Source organism: Anarrhichthys ocellatus, unplaced genomic scaffold (genome assembly GCF_004355925.1).
Source record: "Anarrhichthys ocellatus isolate YVR2014 unplaced genomic scaffold, GSC_Weel_1.0 scaffold29, whole genome shotgun sequence".
NCBI classification, from domain to species: domain Eukaryota; kingdom Metazoa; phylum Chordata; class Actinopteri; order Perciformes; family Anarhichadidae; genus Anarrhichthys; species Anarrhichthys ocellatus.
In genome coordinates this window covers 4,832,221-4,852,226 of record NW_022280059.1, presented here as the reverse complement: position 1 = coordinate 4,852,226, position 20,006 = coordinate 4,832,221, and the positions used below count along the sequence as shown (strand labels likewise).

General features: G+C 40.5%; 3 protein-coding genes across 3 annotated transcripts in view; 1 reads left to right on the top strand and 2 right to left on the bottom strand.

Moving 5' to 3' along the window:
- Positions 1-10,810, bottom strand: part of LOC116392216 (protocadherin Fat 4) — a 14,290-nt gene extending 3,480 nt beyond the window's left edge. Inside the window, exons 1-14 of the mRNA XM_031863433.1 lie at positions 10,467-10,810; positions 10,040-10,253; positions 9,407-9,748; positions 7,774-8,687; positions 7,521-7,695; positions 7,221-7,401; positions 6,706-6,956; positions 2,279-6,604; positions 2,080-2,181; positions 1,152-1,453; positions 951-1,036; positions 667-843; positions 291-418; positions 9-196 (exon numbers count right to left, since the gene is read on the bottom strand). Coding sequence (XP_031719293.1) covers positions 9-196; positions 291-418; positions 667-843; positions 951-1,036; positions 1,152-1,453; positions 2,080-2,181; positions 2,279-6,604; positions 6,706-6,956; positions 7,221-7,401; positions 7,521-7,695; positions 7,774-8,687; positions 9,407-9,748; positions 10,040-10,253; positions 10,467-10,520 — 7,440 coding nt within the window. The 5' untranslated portion in view covers positions 10,521-10,810. The remainder of the gene's footprint in view (positions 1-8; positions 197-290; positions 419-666; positions 844-950; positions 1,037-1,151; positions 1,454-2,079; positions 2,182-2,278; positions 6,605-6,705; positions 6,957-7,220; positions 7,402-7,520; positions 7,696-7,773; positions 8,688-9,406; positions 9,749-10,039; positions 10,254-10,466) is intronic.
- Positions 10,811-12,833: 2,023 nt separating this feature from the next.
- hmgb1b (high mobility group box 1b) lies at positions 12,834-15,616 on the bottom strand. The gene is made up of 5 exons (XM_031863818.1): positions 15,486-15,616; positions 14,168-14,323; positions 13,894-14,039; positions 13,608-13,782; positions 12,834-13,486 (listed from the first exon to the last, which is right to left on the bottom strand). Exons 1-5 carry the CDS (start codon positions 15,510-15,512, stop codon positions 13,361-13,363), a joined length of 630 nt encoding a protein of 209 aa, XP_031719678.1. The 5' UTR covers positions 15,513-15,616; the 3' UTR covers positions 12,834-13,360.
- A 1,173-nt stretch (positions 15,617-16,789) lies between these two features.
- Positions 16,790-19,054, top strand: tex26 (testis expressed 26). The gene is made up of 7 exons (XM_031863817.1): positions 16,790-16,802; positions 17,492-17,576; positions 17,669-17,831; positions 17,947-18,103; positions 18,244-18,426; positions 18,529-18,684; positions 18,770-19,054. Exons 1-7 carry the CDS (start codon positions 16,790-16,792, stop codon positions 18,898-18,900), a joined length of 888 nt encoding a protein of 295 aa, XP_031719677.1. The 3' UTR covers positions 18,901-19,054.
- Positions 19,055-20,006: the final 952 nt, after the last annotated feature.

The window sequence follows — 20,006 nt, the reverse complement described above, 5'->3', positions numbered from 1 at the left end:
TGCCCAACAACAAATATTAACACTCCATTATCTTGGGTCTTAAACTTTATGTTAATCCCATTTTGGTCTCTGGCGTTTCCTTCTTTTTCATCATCCAACAAGTCTTTTAGCAGGTAGTCTCTCTTGAATCGCTCCTTGATGACATACTCAATGTAGTCATTCCCATCAAATCGCAAAACAAGCCCCTCTGACATTTCTATTTAAGAAGACAGAACATGAAAAAAGAGTACTATGAAATTGATGAAAATCAAACAAAAGAGTGTGTCCTGTTTATTAAAAGGTATGTTTACCTTTAGCACAGTTGCTTCCGGTAAAAGGGCTTTTGCACTCACAAAGATAGTCAGACCAAAAGTCATGGCACAAGCCGCTGTTCTTACATGTGTTGCTCTGACATGGTGATGGTGTTGTCCGAGGACACCTTTATTCAACAAAAATGAGACAAGTTGTTGAAATGTATAGACAAAAAAACAGAGACATTTTCCATATTACAGTTTTTAAAGTATGTTTTGCTATTTTCATGCTTTTGTCAGGTGGGGGCAGTAGAAGGATGATAGTAAATGAGTTGGGAGAGAGGTGGTGTGATACAACTAAGGTGCCCAGCATGACTCGGAACCCCAAAGTTTATTATTATAGTAGGAAATTGAATTGTGTATACTAAATACTTACCTATCAAGGATGTTATATGTTGCAAGGGCCATAGAAGGTCTCAGCAGGATGCCATTTACATAAACATTACGAATACATCCAACAAAGTCGTGGGTTTTTATCTGAGCAGGAAGCAGTAAAATAGATTCAAAAGTCCTCGTTCCTCCGAACGTCATATTACTGCCAACATCTAGTGTTCTGATTGTAGATAAAGACAGAAAGAGGTCATTGATGAAGGTTAAACACAAGGCCAAAGAATTAAATTATGAATTGTGCGTAAAGAAGAATTATTATTTCACTGCCACCTCTTTAAGCTACTGCCATCACGCCGTGAAAAACAAAATCCATTGTTCTCAATGTCTGTGCAGTTGTCCACATGCAAGGAACCCATCTGTTAAATGCAAGTAGTGCGACATCAGTCTTTTCAGATTGACCTCTTTCATTTCCAATTCAAAAAAATGCCATCTCATTAACCTTGTGTATGTGCTGACATATCTAGAACTCACGTTCCCAATCCTCCTGGCAGTGACACTATGGAAATATCCATCGGCCACTTGCTTGTGTGTCTGCAGCCTCACAGGTCCTGGGCCCAGGTCATAAGAGAGATGTATGGCCCCATTCAGTATCTCCAGTGCAATAAACTCCCTGCTAGATGGTCCTCCGGGGTTGTACAGGAGCAGGGAGTTCCTCTGCACTGTAGCAAACTCTAGAGAGATTAAATTAGTCCTGCGATCCAACGGGGGAAACTCCATGAAGGACAGCTCCTCAAAGCCATAACTGTGGTCCTCACAGTGGACTCCACTGACTCCTAAAACAAAGATGGAACATATTGTTTGTAAATTATTCTCAGTTGTAACACAGCACACCTGAAAGGTCACTAGTTAAAACTGAATTGCAAATATTTGCAAATTCACAATTTGTCGTTTTACAGGGGGTTATGTGCAGGACTATTCCTTGGGCGAGCACAGATAGAAGAGCTTGTTCATATGAGATGCCTCTTGTGCGTTTTTTTTTTAAGGATTTTGTTTATTAATTGGGGAAAAATGGCGGACAATTTCAAACAGTCCCTCTTTAAAGGCACTTATAGTGTTGCACTCATTTGTTACACGTGAAAAGTGACGTAAAGAATGAGAAAAGAGACATCGGAAAGGTGTGGAGGTATGGGGTTTTAGTAGCTATTCAACCATCCGACAAGCCCTTCTGATGGAGTGTACTGGTGTCTGGTGTGTGTTGCCTTTGCACAAAGCCAGGCCAGCAGTTTCACCCTGTTTCCCATCTTTGTGCTAAGTTTACCTAATCGGCTGCTGGCTGTGGTCTTGTATTTAACTGACAGATAGGTAGTATAGAACTTCTCATCTAACTTCCCCAAATAAACAAATTTCCCAAAATGTTGAACTTTTGCTTTAAAGATCCTTGTTTATGCGTTATTCTTACCAAAGGGACAATGACAGGAGAATCCTGTCTGTGAATTGATGCAGCTGCCCTGAACACAAGGGGTTGATCGACAGTGGTCTATGAAGTGCTCACACATTTCTCCTGGAAAACACAAACAAATAAAACCGTGACTTTGAAGAGATTATGGATTCTAATCATGCAATATAATGTTATTTTTTTTGAATACACCAAAGTCTACCCTCAAATCCAGGCAGGCAGTGACAGTGATATCCGTCCTGAGTGGAAGAACAAGTTCCCCCATTTTGGCACTTCAGCTTCAGGCATTCATCTACATCAGTAGAGCAGAAAGAGCCAGAAAAGCCACCCTGACAGTGACAGTAGAAACTTCCTGGAGTATTCACACACGTGCCTTTATTCTCACAGGGATTCGTCTCACATTCGTCGATATCATCTTCACACAGCGTCCCGTTGAAGCCGGCTGGACAGGTGCAATTAAAAATCTCTTTCTGCGGTGAAACGAAGATGACCGGCGAGCTTTCCAGAACAGCAACATCCCAGCTGATGTAAATGTTTTTCTTGCACGCCCCCCCATTTAGACAAGGGCCGATGACACATGGATCACTTGTGATGTGAGAAACCGTCACATTGCTATGGCCTTCTAGTAATTTCTTATGGCCTACAGAGATGCCAATGGCTACCTCTCTGCTAAGATATTGACCGTTGTAATTTTTCACCGCAGCCAATAGAAGGATTTCACTGCCAAGATGTTTAATTCCAAATACATGAGTCTTAGAGGCCTGTAGGTTAAACAGACTGTCCAGAGCTTTCACAAACCGCAAATACTTATTAGACATAAATTCTTCCATTGAGGATGATGACACATAGAATAATATGCAGCTGTCTATGGAAGCATTTGTGAAACCTTTGTAGTTCACATAGATGCTGTTGTTGACTGGGAAGTGAAGCTGGTCCGTAGCCTCGACTGTGATGTTAAATGTAGCCTCGCCTTGAAAAGGAGGCGACCACAGCTCACATGTGCCATTAGGTATTATGAACATATTCAGTTGTCCGCTTATGATGGCGCAGTTGAATGTATCGGACTCGTCCTGATCCTCGGGATGGACATTACCGATCATCCCTCCTTGGAAAGAACTGCCAAAATATTTCACCTCGATTACGATATTTCTAGGCAGTGAAGGGCTATCGTTTTCATCCACAATCTTGATGTGGATCGTTGTTGTTGATGATTGCGGAGGGATCCCTGCATCCCTAACAGCCACAAGGATGTGATGTATAGCAATTTGTTCCCGATCAATAGTCCGTCTGGTGAATAAAACTCCATCAGGAGTCAGTGAAAAAGCACTTCCTGTTGAAGGATTTACCAACCAGTAAGTAAACGGTCCTCTGTTCGGTGGAAAATCTGAATCAGATGCATTTAATCTGGCAACTACTGTGCCTTGAGGCTGATTTTCCTTCACTTGAGCTTCAGTGAATGTGAGTTTGGGAGCATTGTCGTTAACGTCGTCAATAGTCACAATGACATTCGTAGTCCCAGTGGCTGGTGGAGAGCCGTTGTCAGTGGCTGTAACGGTCAGATTATAAACTGGCCTGAGTTCTCTGTCAAGTGGAGCGTTTACTGAAATAACACCACTGGATGGCCCAATGGCAAAAGAGAAGTTTGTGTTTCCATTTTCAATGCTGAAGAAGAAACTATTCCACTCCAAAATGGAGTCTTCATCCAGAGCACTCACCGTTATCACAGGTGTCCCAACCAGGTTGTTTTCTGCAACATTGGCCAAATAAAGTGCAGTGGTGAAAACAGGTGGATCGTTCGTGTCGATCACACTGATGTGGACCAAAGTTTTGTCTACGTCCATGCCAGTGATAACACCAGAGTTCTTTGCCAGAACTTTTAAAACTACGTGACTGTTGCCTTGTTTTCTCAAACTGCCAGTTGTGTATATTTCTCCAGAAAGTTTGTTGATTTCAAAGCCCATGTATTTGCTTTGACCAAACATCAGGTAAAACACCTGACCTTCAGAGCCTTGGTCGTAATCTGTAGCTGTTACTTTTCCGATCCTAGTTCCAACAGGCACATTTTTAAATGCAGAAAAGTTGTATTCTTTTTGCCTGAATGTAGGTGTGAACTCATTGACATCTGAGATTTGGATGACAATGTGTGCCAAACTAAATAAAGCATGGCCACCAATGTTTAAAGCTTTAATCGTTATATCAAAGATCTGTTCTCGCTCATAATCAAAGAAGTCCGAAGTGGTGATAGTGCCATTTCTTGAATCAATTGCAAATTTATCCACATGGCCAGCAATAAGAGAATAGGATATTTCAGCACCTGAATCAGCATCCGTAGCCTTCACAACTAGGACATTTGTTCCAATTTCTGAGTTTTCAGGCACTGACGTTGTGTACTCTGAGGACGAAAAGACCGGAGGATTGTCATTCACATCCATAACTACCACTGTAACATTTAACATGCCGGTTTGAGAGACCCAGCCTCCATCCTCGGCTTTGATTTGGAGATGATAAATAACTTCTTTTTCAAAGTCAAGCTCTCTGATCAGTGTGAGCAGCCCAGCTGTTTCTCCTACAGAGAATGATAAATAGTGATTTTCTGGGGTAATGCAGTACATGATGGCACCATTGGGACCGTAATCTCTATCTTCTGCATACATTTTCCCAATTACTGATCCTACCGGCAAGTCCTCAGGGACAGAGAAAATCACATCCGGCTCTCTGAAGCTCGGAGGAAATTGATTCCTCCCAGTAATTTCAAAAGTGATTTCAGTCTGTGATGACAAAGAGGGGATGCCCTGATCTTTTGCAATAACTGATACTGTGAAAAACAAATTTACGCTCTCTATCAAACTCTGATTTAACATCACCTTTCCATTGTCGACTTGGATACAGAAGAAATCAGATGCATTGCCTCCATTGAAAACATATTCGATACCATCGCTGGTGTTGCTGACATCCTGATCTATTGCTGTGAACTGAACCACCTCAGTACCAACATCCATGTGATACGGGATAGCAATCAAAGGCTGGAAAGGTAAAAACATCGGTGGATAGTAGTTATATGGTTCTAATCTCACTGTGACAGTGGTGTTACTGTACAGAGGAACACTGCCACAATCAAATGCAATAACCGTAAACTGGTAGATTTGAAAAGCAGTATTATGTAACGTCAATGGCTGCTTTGTATAGATCTCACCAGAGGATGCGTTCACCCAAAACTGCTCATTTTGAGGTTCAATAACATGCAAAACCTTACTGTTTTGCCCTATGTCTGCATCTAAAGCAAGAACCTGCATGACAAACACCTCTTTACCTTGTGTTTCAGGGAGGACAACGCTGTAATAATGATCAGAAAATACTGGTCTATTATCATTGACATCTGCAATGACTATAGTGACGTCGGTGCTAATGCTCCATGCTGAATCATTTGCGTTTACCTTCAAGATGTAATGATCGTGCATCTCCCTGTCCAGAAGTCTTTTAACAGTTATGTCGCCAGTGGTGAAGTCAATATTAAATGGCAGATCATCACTTGGATCAATTATGGAGTAATTTATTACTGCATTGGCACCAGAATCGTCATCAGTTGAGGTGACTTGTATAATCGTGTGTCCAACAAGGGAATCTTCAGGCACCTCTGTGAGAAAAATCTGTGAAAAACGAGGTGCGTTGTCATTTCTGTCTAAAACAACAACAATAACCGTTGCTATGTCTTTATGAAGAGGGTTGTTTAGCTCTGCAGCTTTAACCGCTAAATTGAATTCAGGGGTATTTTCTCTGTCTAAATTTGTAGTGGTGCTCAGTAAACCATTTTCAGGGTCAATTGTGAAAAAACTATCAGTGTTTCCTTCTGTAATAGTGTACTGCACTGTGCCGTAGCTGCCTGAGTCAGCGTCAATGGCGAAAACATCACAAACCCAGGATGGCGGGGAGTTCTCCAAAACCTCACACCTGTACTCAGCTTGGGTGAACTGAGGGAGGTTATCATTTACATCACTGATGTTTATGTGAATTTCTGCAAATGATGAGAAAGGAGGCGAGCCGGAGTCTCTGGCTTCTATCAACAAGGTAAATTCCTCTTTGCTTTCATAATCCAGAGGGTTCTCCACGGTCAACGCTCCACTCAACTGCTCCACATGAAACATGTCTTCAAAGTTTCCAGAAGCGAGATAATAGGAGACTGGATCAGCTCTGGCGCTCGCTGCAGAGACAACCGCAACTAATGTTCCCACTGGCTCGTCCTCAGAGAGGAAATCAATCAGAACATCCACAGTCACCTCTGGAAACTCAGAGGCGTTGTGAAACCGGACGCTGATAGTAGTGATGTCAAATTTGGGATTTTCTCCAGCATCTTCCACATGTACACTGACAATGATATCTTCCGTTCTCCAGAAAGCACTTGAAGCAAATACAGTGCCGCTGTGTGGATGGATGGAAAACAGATCTGAACTTTGTCCATACAACAAAAAATGCAGTTCTGCGTTCATTTCAGTATCTCCATCTGTTGCTCTTACTGCACAAACAACTGAGCCTGTAGGACAAAAAAAACATAAAATAAAAATCTTCATCCTATCAGGTCCATGTTATCCAGGATGAAATACATAACTGTCAAGTGGAAGTAAAAACTCTTACCTGGAGCCATCTCGGTGGGCACATAGGCCACATAGGGGCTGTACATAAACTGGGGCCAGTGGTCGTTAATATCTCCAATGAGAACAGAAACAAGCACTGAGCTTGACAGAGGCTGAGTCGGATGCCCATCACTGCCAATCACCATCAACCTGTAAATGGCTACTGTCTCCCTGTCCAGGACATCAGTTGTAAACAACTCTCCAGATGTTTCTGCGATGTCAAAAGGCACATCAAGGTTCTCCATGGAATACCTAAAGGAGGGTCAAAGGATGTAATAGTCTATCAGTGAACTGGGATTAAGAATAAATCATTACAATGTATATATTGAGAGAGAGATTGCTCTTGTACAGCATATTCTGCAAATACACTGAGACTACAGTGTGAGAAATGGTAATCCTAATGCTACACCACTAGAAACATGATGGACCTAGCTTTAGCAGTATTTTATGTTTGTATTATAGACGGTACTTCTCCACATTGCTCTCAAATTTTTAAAGGGACTTTTTACGTGTTACCTTATTTCCCCACTGACTCCCTCGTCTACGTCAGATGCAGTTATCATGGCAAACACGGTGCCTGTGGGGCTGTCCTCAGACACTATGGTGTTGTAGCCTTCCTGAGTAAACTCTGGACGGTTATCATTGACATCATCCACTATGACGTGTATGGTGAGAGTTCCTGTTAGAGGCATCAATCCTTCACATGACAAAGTAAATCATGGTTTATCAAACTGGTTGATGTGACTCTGAGAGTTGAAAAAAGATTACAGAACAGCACTTTATAAAGTTATCACATTTAACGTTGGCCTGAATCACCTGAATCAACAGCAACGATGTTGACAAAGTAAGATGATTCCCTCTCTCTGTCCAGGCTGTGTAAAATTTGAAACGTGCCACTGGGAGAGATGGAGAACAAACCGTCGCTATTTCCTTTCTGTAAAAAATAGGTCAGCTGGCTGTTTGCGCCTAAATCTTCATCCAAAGCTGATACCTGGTTAAAAAAAAGACAATATTAACATTTTGGAATCAACATTCAATGAAGTCTTCGATTAACATGAACCAGCAGCACCTGACGTGTGAGCTGAGCGGGGTCCTCATCGTTCTCTGTTACATGCATGGTCAGTGTTTGTGGAGTAAAGAGGGGCGCAAAGTCGTTAACATCCAACACTGTAATACTGATAGTAGCAGTGGCAGATCTGTGTATATTCCCCTTGTCTACAGCTGTTATGATTAAGGTGTAGTTTGAATCCTTCTCCCTGTCCAGTTTGTCCATGGCTGTGATGACACCTCGAACCGCGTCCACCACAAACGGACTCTCCTGGGTCAGCACGTACCCAACTTGTCCATTTGTCCCGATGTCTCGATCCAGAGCCTGAACTTGGAATAGGCTCGTTCCTCTAGAGATGTCCTCCCTGATTGTCAAGCTGTAGGTGCTTTGAGAGAACTCGGGATCATGGTCATTAGCATCCTCAACGTGCACCGTGAGATTCATAATGGTTGCCATTCTGGGTGAGCCTTCATCAGCGGCTGTTACAGAAATAATCAGGGTGTCTACCTGTTCTCTGTCCAATGCCTCCTCCAGGTATATTTTTCCACTCCTGTTATCGATGCTAAACTTGCCACCGGAAGTGTTGTTCAAATAATATGAAACTTCCCCGTTGGATCCAATATCTTCATCTTCAGCATGCACAGTCATGATAGCAGAATGAAGTGCAGTGTCCTCTGGTGTACTGACTGTTTTGGCTGACACAAACAATGGAGTGTTGTCATTGACATCATCAACCACCACAATAACATGCGCCGTGCTGGTGAACTGTGAAGACACAGTCTGGACACAGTCATTGGCCGTCACAGTCAGATTGTAGAGGGGTTGTCTCTCTCTGTCTAACTCTGTGTTCAGGCACAAACTGCCAGCTGTGTTTATGAAGAACACCTTCTCCTCATCGCCACCAACCACCCTTAGTTTCAAGTCTCCATTGTCACCTGGCAGAGAGGAAAAGATGATACATGATGTTACCACAAACGATGGATTGCCCTTCTCATAATGGCTTGGTGTACTATGTATAAAACAAAGATCAAAACGTTGCACTTTGCTCATGACGCACTAAGAACTGTTTGCTGCTAAGTGCATATTTCAATATGTACAGACAACAGAAACCAACCACATAACCATCAGACACATAATTAACAATAAATACAATATAAAGATCATATTGACTTAGTTAAAAGGCCAATGAGAGCAGGGACAGATGAATTTGTCTATTAGTCCGGCTTCTTGGCAGATTGTATCTGCGGCCAGACAGAAGCACCTTGGAGAGGGAGTGGCAATGATCAGCCAGGATTGACTGGGCCTTCTTCAAAGTCCTAACATTGTAGTAATAAAGTATTCATTAGCAATAAATAAAGGGGCTTCACTGGAAAATGTGAAAATAAAATGACACAAAGATAGAGAAGAGGTGCGATCATGTCTCGATTAGACTTGCCAGATGTGGCATGTCGAGCTAAGAAATGTGTGAATAATAAATGTGCCATTTCACACTCATCATAATCAAGTATTTCTTGTATTCACTGTTGCTGTGCAACATTTTGATCCTTTTGGGTTCTTTCTGACTGTGGATTCTACTTTGCCTTTAAATGCCACAGGGGCCAAACAAATGTGGCATCTGCTGAATGTCGTATTTATATTGTACTCTTGCACTTACCATCATCGATATCTGACACATTCAAGGACAGGAAGCAAGTGCCCACCCGAGCGTCTTCCAGCAGCGACGCAGGAAAGGTATCCTGACTGAAAACAGGGGGGTTGTCGTTCACATCTAACACATTGAAGTACACCCTGACACCGGATCCCTGTGAATCCCCCTGCTGCACCGCCGCAGTGAGTATGTAGAATCTTTGTGCTTCGAAATCCAGGCTGCGGGATAATAGGAACTCCCCTGAGAAGGGGCTGAGGAGGAACAGGTTCTCTCCATCATCCTCCTGCACTGAGTATGTGATAGGCGTGAGACTCTCAAACGCCATTTCCAACTTTCCCACAACTGTCCCTGTCAACACATGGATAATGCACAATCGCTGGTCTAGTGACTGTGAAATGAAAATACAACATTTGGCAATATCATTGTCATAAACATTAGGACCTAAACTATCATTTCTAATAGATATTCGAAATGAGAATATATTTTAAAAAAAGAATAATCTTACTGACCAATAAAAATAAACGAGGATATTATATAAAATCACAGGTTAAATAATAGCATTTAAAAAGCAATAACGTAATAAATTAACATTATACATTTGTGCCTAATTTACATGGCCTTGCTGTACAGATGACTAACCTGGTACTGTGTCTTCTTTCACTTCAAATGAATAAAAAGTTTTGGAAAGAGCCATCTGTGTTCGCCTTCTGTTATGGGAGTGTAAGCCGACAGATGTATAATACCAGGAGGAAGGCGTATGCTGCCCTGAGACGATATCAGCAAACTGTCTCTCACTGCTCACATTTACTGTATTTCCAGATGAAGATTCATGTGAAGAAGTAGCATTAAACACCTGAGGAACCATGGAAAAAAATAAGAAATTACTCTTGTTTTTCTTGTCAAAATAGGCAACTTTTTAAGCATTTATACAGAAAGATTATACGCATTTAAATGCCCCATAAACGTATATACTTAATCAATTCAAACAGTGATTGATATGTTAAAACATAAGTTGCAATAAGTTATCTCTCACTGCTGCAACACATGAGCTGAGAGACCAACTTACCAGAAAATGAAACAATAAAATTGTGTATTTTCTCCAGTGTCCAGTAGAGTCCATTCTAAAGTTCACAAGTGCCTCTTACTTGTGAAATCAAGTGGGAAAATAAGCAAAACAAAACAGACGTGGCATTAAAAAGTGAGATCCTAGAAACTTCACGGCATTAACTCCAAACAAGTCCAACAAAAGGAAAACTTTAAAAGCTGTCTCCACAGTGATTACTCAATCTTCTCAGCTTGTAATCCTGACTGACACGCCCCTTTGACGTCATTCTATGCTAATTCAGCAGCAGAGAAAAAACTCTGTTGGGTCTCCAGAATGCAGCAGATTGAAAGTTTGTTGTTGTTGTTGTTACATATATAACAAAATAAAGCGTGCCTCGCAATCTATAAATTAATTAGTCCACGTGTCTTTGCTTTCTTTGTTAAATGAATTCTGGCAAGTGAAAAAGAAAAGCGTAATAATATATAATACTATGTTTTGCTGAATCAGTCTGTTTTGTATTCTCTCCGTGAACAGAGGTTCCTCGACGTAGCGCTGAAATGGACTCTTTGAACAGTTGCCTGCAGTAATGTGGCCGAGACTAGAGGGAGCCTTTCTTGCTGCATGTCAGATGAGGAATTCATTCAGCGGCTGCAGGGCGTTCATTCAGTGGGTGAAAGGAGAGAAAAGAAAAGAAAACTGCTGCTCTGATTCACAGCTTTCAACAGAGAGCTGACATGACACTGTGGCACAGAATGTTAAAACTCAATTACATTTTCTTGGAGCAATTAATTTGAGTATATAACAAGCATTGCCAAAGTACTTTTACATTGATGGTTTACTGAATTGCTGTTACTATAACACATAACTGGACCATCAGCACTGCTTTTCCCCGAAAAACAACTGCTATAATCTTAATGTTCTCTACTTGCAGGAACACTGAGGAGGAAAGCCTGTTTCTCTGTGAGACCCGCTCATTCATATTTGCTAACACTTTTAAGAGGACAGTCCTTTGTATGGCAAAGGTCAACGCTGCTGAGAAAAGCCTGATAAATGGACATGTGAACCCCTTTTCAAGTGACTGTGAGGCCACCGGGACTGTGAGACTGTCTCCAATTACACACAGAGGGAACTCTATCGCAGCAAAGGATCACAAAAGGTCTCTGCCGGGTCTCACTGGGGTAGTGCACACAGAGACTGTTTCTCCAGACACATAGGAGAGATTTGAATAGGTGCACTAACACCTAATTTCTTTTAAATGTGGCCAGTATAACTCAGCCAACAGTTTGGATTTATCTTCCTTTCGTCACAAAATAACTCTACTAATTCTTTAATATGACTATTATTTGTCTTCTCAGATTGAATTATACCCTTTCAATAATATATTATGGGGACATTTTATGCACTATGTTGTATGTTTGGTACAAACATAACTGGTGCAGAACCTTATGTGAAGCTGAATTTAGGCAACAGTTAATTTGCATTAACATTAGCTATAGAAACAGGAAGGATTAATTGATTTTAAGAACCGTTAGCGTTTTAGGGAGGCAACCTTTTTTGTCTGATTTCATTTGTTGAGTTTGGGACAAAAGAAAAAGTTCTTTGTTTACGATGTCAAGTTAAATTGATGTCTGACTAATGCAACAGTTTTTGTGTCCTATGAGTCCATGTGGACTGAGCACTGCGGGCATGACACACAATAACCAATTTAACTATGGTTTGAACTTGGAACTGCATATCCTCTACAGTTTACTTAACCGTGGCGCCACCTTCTGGATTTAGGTTCCCTAAACTACAGTACAATTTGCAACATCTCACTTTTCAAGGTTATTTGGGGAAAAAACTAAATAGAGCAGAGGGAGCCTAAAATATGATTGGACACAAATCAGGTTAGATAACATACATTGTACTGTAAACTTTTGCATATTTCCAAAGCATTAGAGCACTTTTATTGAAAAGAAAGATGTATAATAATGCAATACATTTTGCAATATTTTTATTGTGCTCTTTTCTATCCTAGCTCATATTCATGTTTCTAGACTTTTGCAGCGCTGCTTTGCATATCTATTGTTATGCACCAAAAGACCATTGGAAATTCCTATTTCCTTATATCCAGGTAAATGCAATAATCCTGCAGAGCACCGATTGATGACATCTTTTGAAATCAGCCATTTGCCTGTGATTTGAAAGTCATTCTAATCGTGATTCTAACTATTATTATAGTAATAATACTCAGATGCTGCTTCGCTCCAGTAAAAACCAAGCTGTCGAGTTGATCTCATTTCTGTTAAGAATATCTTTTTTTCTACTATACTGTTGACTTAAACTTTGCACTTATTCACTTGTGCAGCCACCAGCTATACTTATTAAATGAAAAACGTCAAACCACAGAATATTTGAAATGTTTATGTGAATACTTGGAAGGCTACATGTTATACATTGGGAGATGTTGAGATGGAGAAAAACAAACTTCTTTTTTAAAAAAAACGACCTTTATTGAAGACATTCTTGAATTTCAACAGCTGTGTTTGATATTAGAGTGGTATTCAAAGAACAATAAAAAGACACTGGGACAGCACATAAAAAAATATTTTTTTTTTGAAAATAAAGAGAAATAGACTACTAACTCAGAAATCAATTTTTGAGTTGTAACACCTAAAGACTAGTTACTTTCATACTGACTTTTGTCCTACAAAATTGTTACATAATATGGCAGGGGATAAAGATCTACGACTAAAAAAAATCTCAAACTTAAGATATGTAGTGTTAACTTTACAAAGGAAAAGGAGAATAACACTGTACATCTTAAAAACATCAAATATACACAGGTTCTTGTTCAGTCTGACTTATGTTTCAAGATGGTGAATTGAGTATATTAGAATTATATGGCATAAACAAAACTCCCATCCATATGCAGTTTACTCATCATCGTCATCATCGTCATCATCATCTTCCTCCTCTTCTTCCTCCTCTTCCTCCTCATCATCGGCTGTAGCAGCAGAGGCTGAATCCACTGTGCCCTTTGTGCGGTAAGCAACGACATCCTATGGAGAGCGCAACAAATGTGTTTTTAGCACTACAGAGGAACCTACAGTTTTACGTGCTTCAAAGTAAAAAAGACAACAGCAAAATTTCACAGAAACAAGGCCAGCTTTGTCTTCTCACCTTGTCATATTTCTCCTTCAGCTTGGCTGCCTTCCTCTCATACGGCTGCTTGTTCTCTGCAGATGAGCCGTTCCACATCTCTCCCAGCTTCTTTGCTGTGTCCCCGATGGTAAGACCAGGATGCTCGCTTTTTACCTTGGGGCGAAAGTCTCCACAGAACAGGAAGAATGCAGACCTGTGGGGGAAAATAATGTGTCAGATAAGTTATCATAATCCACTTGTCAACTGTCAGAAAAAATAACTGGTGTGGAGAAAGTTTTTTTTTTTTTTTTTAAATGGTACATACGGTGGTCTCTTGGGGGCATTGGGGTCCTTGTACCGTTTCTTCTTTTGGCCTTTGGGGGGATCGTAATTCTTCATGTCCCTCTCATAACGCACCTTGTCTAGCTTGGCCATATCTTCAAACTTGCCTTTCTCTTTCTGTGACATTGTCTTTGGGAAGATAAAAAGCAGTTTCAAACAATCTAGAAGACATACGCTACTTGAAAGAAAATATTGGATTCAGAGAATAAAAAATAAAAAAGACGATGATTATAGCTATTGAGAGAAATGTATTTCACCTTCCATCTCTCAGAGCATTTCTTGGAAAACTCTGCAAAGTTGACAGAGGCATCGGGATGTTTCTTCTTGTGTTCCTCACGGCATGTTTGCACAAAGTAGGCATATGAGGACATTCTGCCCTTTGGCTTCCTAGGATCCTTTGCCATCTTGGACCGCTAAATAGATGTGAAAAGAAAAAAAGGTTTTAAGAGATATGCATCCAATCCTCATCATGCAGCAGTGGCTATATCTAAATATATCCCTAGTCAATTGTCCCCCTCTTGCTTTGTCAGTTCCATCTATTGTTTAAATCGGGTGGTGGGAGGAGGGTGTCTGGGATGACTAATAACCCATTGTATGTAGAGGCCAACATGATGCATACTTTAATATTCAACTACGCATTCAGTTTAGTGGTGCTTTATCTCCATCATGTGTGCACGGTGATATAGCCGTTGGTAGAGTTCGTGAAAACAGAACGGAGCGTTGATGATATCATCTAGTTACGTTCGCCTCCCATTCAAATAGCATGCAGATGAGTAACGTTGGATTAGCATTAGCTTCCACTGTATTTTACTGATCGCTAGAGGCTAGGCACTGTGGGTCCGCTCTCGCTTTGTGTCCTATTGGTATTGGCGATAGCCTTTTAGCTAGGCTAGCTAGCTTTAGCTGGCATGACACACTGCTAATTTCATGAGACGATTATTAAAATGGCTGATTTGATTGCGAACAAAGGCTAACGGTATGCCACCACGCGCCTCTAAACGGGCCTCGGTTTAACCTCAGTGGCGTGTCTGGATATTGCAGATTAATGGATTATAAATGTCAATAAAAGTGGCAATAAAGGCAAGGAAGGATGCTCCGCCTGCATCACAGTACCGATGCTGCTTCAGCACCATTAACCTACGCTCACCTTCTAGCCGCTGTTAGCTTTTATCATAGCAACACGACCAGACCATTCAGCCTCCATTACGGGGCTAGCGTAGCGAACGTAGCAGGCTAGCTACCGTTATGAGTCGCTCGCAACACATTAGCGGACGTCACGATAACCCAGACGTAATAGTTGGCTTGGTCATCGGGTGATATACATCGAACCTGGTATGGGTTATTACACATGGCCGAAGGTTATGTCTGCGAAGGTAACTTAAGTAGCAAGACTGTATTTAACATGAGCAAAAACTTGCTATTGTGTTAGCATCCTATCCAGCTCCGTCATGCAACTAAATTTGCAAGGTTATACGCAGATGTATACTGTGCAAAACTGACCGCAGCCCACGGTTTCATTCACAACAGTTCCACACAAGTCGCTGTGTGTAATAAGTTAACATGGATCATGCTTACCCCTACTACAGCGCTATATGAAGCCATCTTTGCGTCGGTACGTCTCAAACAAAGGGAGGAAAAGCAGCGCTAATGCGCGGTCCTTCGGCTGTGAGAAGGATGCCTCTGTGCCTGTGTGTCGGGCTCCGGCTGTCGGACATTGGCTGCCGTAAACTCCTTGGAGTATCTTATTGGACACTCACTGTCTCGGTCCTGCTTGTTGTACAGTTGGTTAAAAAAAACTAGCGATGATGGCGCTAAACTTGAATATCAAACCTCCATCGCATTTATTTTAGTGAAGGCAAAAAAAAAGCAATCAAGTAACGTTAAAATAAAAGAATCCTTTATTAGTGCCGCAGCGGGGAAATCTACAGGATTACAGCAGCATAGTGGATAGTGCAAACAGGATCAAAACAAGTATTATAAACAAGTAAATAAGTAATAAACAGTAAAGAATATTAACTAAGGAAAAAATCTACAATATATACAGACATAATATTTTTTTGTGGTGTATTAATATTGCACATGCCTTAGACTTAGAGTAAAGTTGTGGTTGAAAAGTGCAGACTTGTTTGGTGGAATAATTACCCATTATATTGTTTTACTTAAGTAAACATGTCCTACACTTAGGTAAATGTAGATTAATATTGTCAACAAACTATAAAGTATCAAATACATAACTATAATTTAGAGCATTTTCAAAATTCACTCTTGACTCAACCACACAGTTATCAAATAGGTGTATAAGTCATCTGGAGGACTTCCTTCTCTGAATTTCTTGTGAGCTCTGTATCATGAATTGCAAATAGACGAGTTTCCTCAAATAAAGGAGGGGATTGAGGGACATTTGTAGTAGTTTATATGGGGCCTACAAATCATTCCATAAAATAATTGTAGGTTTTGTAGGCCTAAATAAAATGTGTATCTGCTGCGTAACCAGTAATTATAGGGGTCATATACAATAAATGTACAGTATTTCTATTGGAAATGTCATTGTTGGATATTATAGCACTAAAGGAAATTACTTGACTAAACATACCTATTTTGCACCACTGCCGGTAACGGATATAAATAAGGCATATGGCCATGTTGAATTTTTAATGCAACATCTCCCCTGCTGAGCAGCTCACTGTGGCCATGTCGTAGGTCTCCATAACCACAGCACCTAGAGACATTCTTCTGGGGTCACCTCTGCCTCTGCTTAGATAAAAACAATACCTAACGCTTTTTGGCAAACCACAAATGAATTGAAAGAAATGGAAACGGAAAAGATTTCATTATACTGAAAACAACCATAGCACAAGATTCCAAAACAATGGTCAACAATGGCAACCAAAGGTAATGTTATACCAAGGACAGCCGATGTAGAGATTGAATCTTGTTAACTAACTTGAAAGTTACTTAATCATTTTAATTGTTGTTATAGTTTATTGTTATAGCAGTCATCTTATTACTTTCTTGCATTTGTATTACATGTACTGTTATATAATATGTTCATCTCATTATGTCGTGTAATTAAGCTTAATGATAGACTGGTACATTATAATGTATTTCTAGTTGGAATTGTTATTTTTGAGCGTTGCAGAGTCATGTCTTGTTATTATTCACAATACTTTAATTTTTACTTACAGCATTGTAATTATTAATGTAGAAATGTCATATTTAATTTCCCTATTCATGCTATCTCGCTTTGGGGTCATTTTGGTTCATACCTGTTGTGAGTGTCACCAAGGGCGTTATTTTCACTGGGACGGGGATATGATCGCGTTACTTTCCAAAATCCTGTTCTTGTCCCCCTCAGCCGAACACCAGTCAAAAATAAGATAGTCAAGTTAAAAAAAAAGGGTCACAATACAGAGGTGTACATAGCATTTCTAACATTTGCATATTAGTTATTTGCTTGAATGATTTACTATTTTTTTTTTTTTCAATCTTCATTGTGCACCCAACTCATTGTCTGTAGCTCGAAATGACACCGAACATATCAATAATTCAGGGTTGCATTCTAATGGTATATTTTTCTATAGAGGGCAAACAGTGGTGGGATCCATATCAAACATCTAATAGAAGACAATTCGTCTACCGGCCAAAGTCGGCTGCAGAGATTCTGGTGTAAGTTCTATTTACAGGCTCCTGGTGAAGAATAGGCATATAGAATATGTTTGTTTCTCTGTGTGTGTAATTGTATGTTGATGCGTTTGCAGGAGCCCAACGTCAACTTCATTTATAGACTCCTATTCACAGTCTGGACCTTTTAGTTCAACAGTGTACAACAAGGATTTTAGCTGGAAGCCACCCTGTAAACCTGAATGCATTCGCACAGGAACATCTTCGGGGCAGAGGAGAAACAACCCGCATCCCAGTCAGGTTGGTATTTAAGCTGCGTTAGCCTCAATTTTACATTTATAGCTGAATGCCATGCTTAACCTCTCACTGTGTATCGTAACCTTTTAATCAAGTTGTTTTTCTTCTCCACATCGAGTCCTTCATGAAGTGGAGGCTGCCTAGGGATAACGCACAAAACTCTGAGTATGTCGGCTTCCCTTGGAAATGTCCCCCATCTGAGGGAGAGATCCGTGAGGCCCTGACAGCACAGTACAGCTCCATCTACAGATGTGACTACATGGGTATGCCTCAAGGTATGACAAGTCTGTTGGTTCAGTCTTGTGTATGTGAAAGCATGTCAGAACAGCTGGACTACTGACATTCAGGAGCTTCTAAATGAAACAGTCATAAAATGTCTCTCTACTTTAATTTTGTTGTGGTACTTATTTGACAGGACATGATCTTATTAATAAAGGAGAAGGAAGACTTGAACCCCGGTACAGCAGGCCTGAAATGCTGCTTTCTACTGATACTGAAATGAGGGACAATTATCGCCAGCCAAAGCAAAGGCTTGAACTGCTGGGCAACTACTCTCTCTACAGCTGCACAGAGCCTAACGTGGCACGTCCTGGTATAGGTAGTATATGCCCAAAAAATATGTTAATGTTAACACAGCAAAGAGTGCTTGCAATTCCCCAAGCTAATGCTTTCTATCCATTCATTATCTCGTGTGTTGCAGTTCCAACTGTTGTGCAGAGACACACTCAGCAAAAAAGATCAGATTTGACAAACTACGACAGGTTTTGTGGAATGAGAGTCACTAATGTCACAAATATGATCAAGTCTCTGCTGCCCGAGGAGCTGCAGCAGTTACACAGAACTTTACCCGAGGAGGGTAAGCAACACTGTGAACAAGCTGCTTACTGTTTTTGATTTTTGACAGATGGATTATTCATGTTTTGTGTCTTTTTCCTTTGCAGAAAAGGAGGCTATAACAAAAGTGAGTACAGATGCTTATCCAAACTATAGGGATGAACTAAATAAACTCCCACCAGTTGTGCTTCATTCCTGCTCACCAAAGTGGATATCAAGTTGGCCAGGACCCCTCTAAATCGTATTGCTTATGGTATTAATAATGTGTCTTTGTATTTTGGGTTTTTATGTAATTTCGTTCCATGTAATAAACTAGAATGGTGCACTCAGCAGAGTGCACATTTCACCAGGTGTAGGTGTGTCTGTAATAACCACTCCCCATCTAAACACTAATGCACCAACAGTATGCTCGCTCACTCACTCAGACGTACGCACATGCACAACTGATCCATCGTCTTCCTGGCAGAGATAATAACAATAGAAGATAACAGAATGTATTTGATTTGTCATTTGTGTGTGTAATTCGTGTCATAATTCTAGCTTTTTCCTTCAATTGCTAATACACTAAAATGACACATAGAGCACAATGATTTAATCTGACACTCAGAGAGGAAAACTTTTGCACAAGTTTAGAAAACTCTAAACACATTCTGATTTGCACCCAATTTTTGGGATGTAAACCCCTCAGAAACATGTATTAGCAATTAAATGCAAGTAATTTATGCTTTTTTGTTTGTTTGTTGTTTTGTTTGTGCACTAAATTGTATTTCTGTTCTGATTTTCAAAACAAAATGCAACCTTTGGAAATGCATGGCTGTGTTGTCTGATTTTACAATGTGGAGAGAAAAATATATAATATAATATTTTCATCAGTGTGCTGTACTGGTTTTGTGTGTTGTGTTTTTTCATTCAATATTCATGAACTTAATTCTAACAATGTGTCACAAGGTGGGCGAAAATGGTAGCAGAGGATGGACCTAAACGCAGAGAGACACGGGGGAACAGAGGGATGAATAATGGTGATTTTAATTATAAAGAAAAATGTTCAACACAAAGCTTGCAGAGCACGGAAGTCCAAAAATGTGTAATAAAAAATCCAAGGGAAAAACAAGTAACGGGCAAAACAGGAAAGAGCAGAGCAGGACATGGAGCAGGACATGGAGCAGGACATGGAACAGGACATGGAACAGGACATGGAACAGGACATGGAACAGGACATGGAACAGGACATGGAGCAGGACATGGAGCAACACAGGGAAGCTACAGAGCACGTAACACAACAGATGAACTGACACTGAGACAAAGGACACAAAGGGTTTAAATACACTGGGGGGTGCAGGTGAT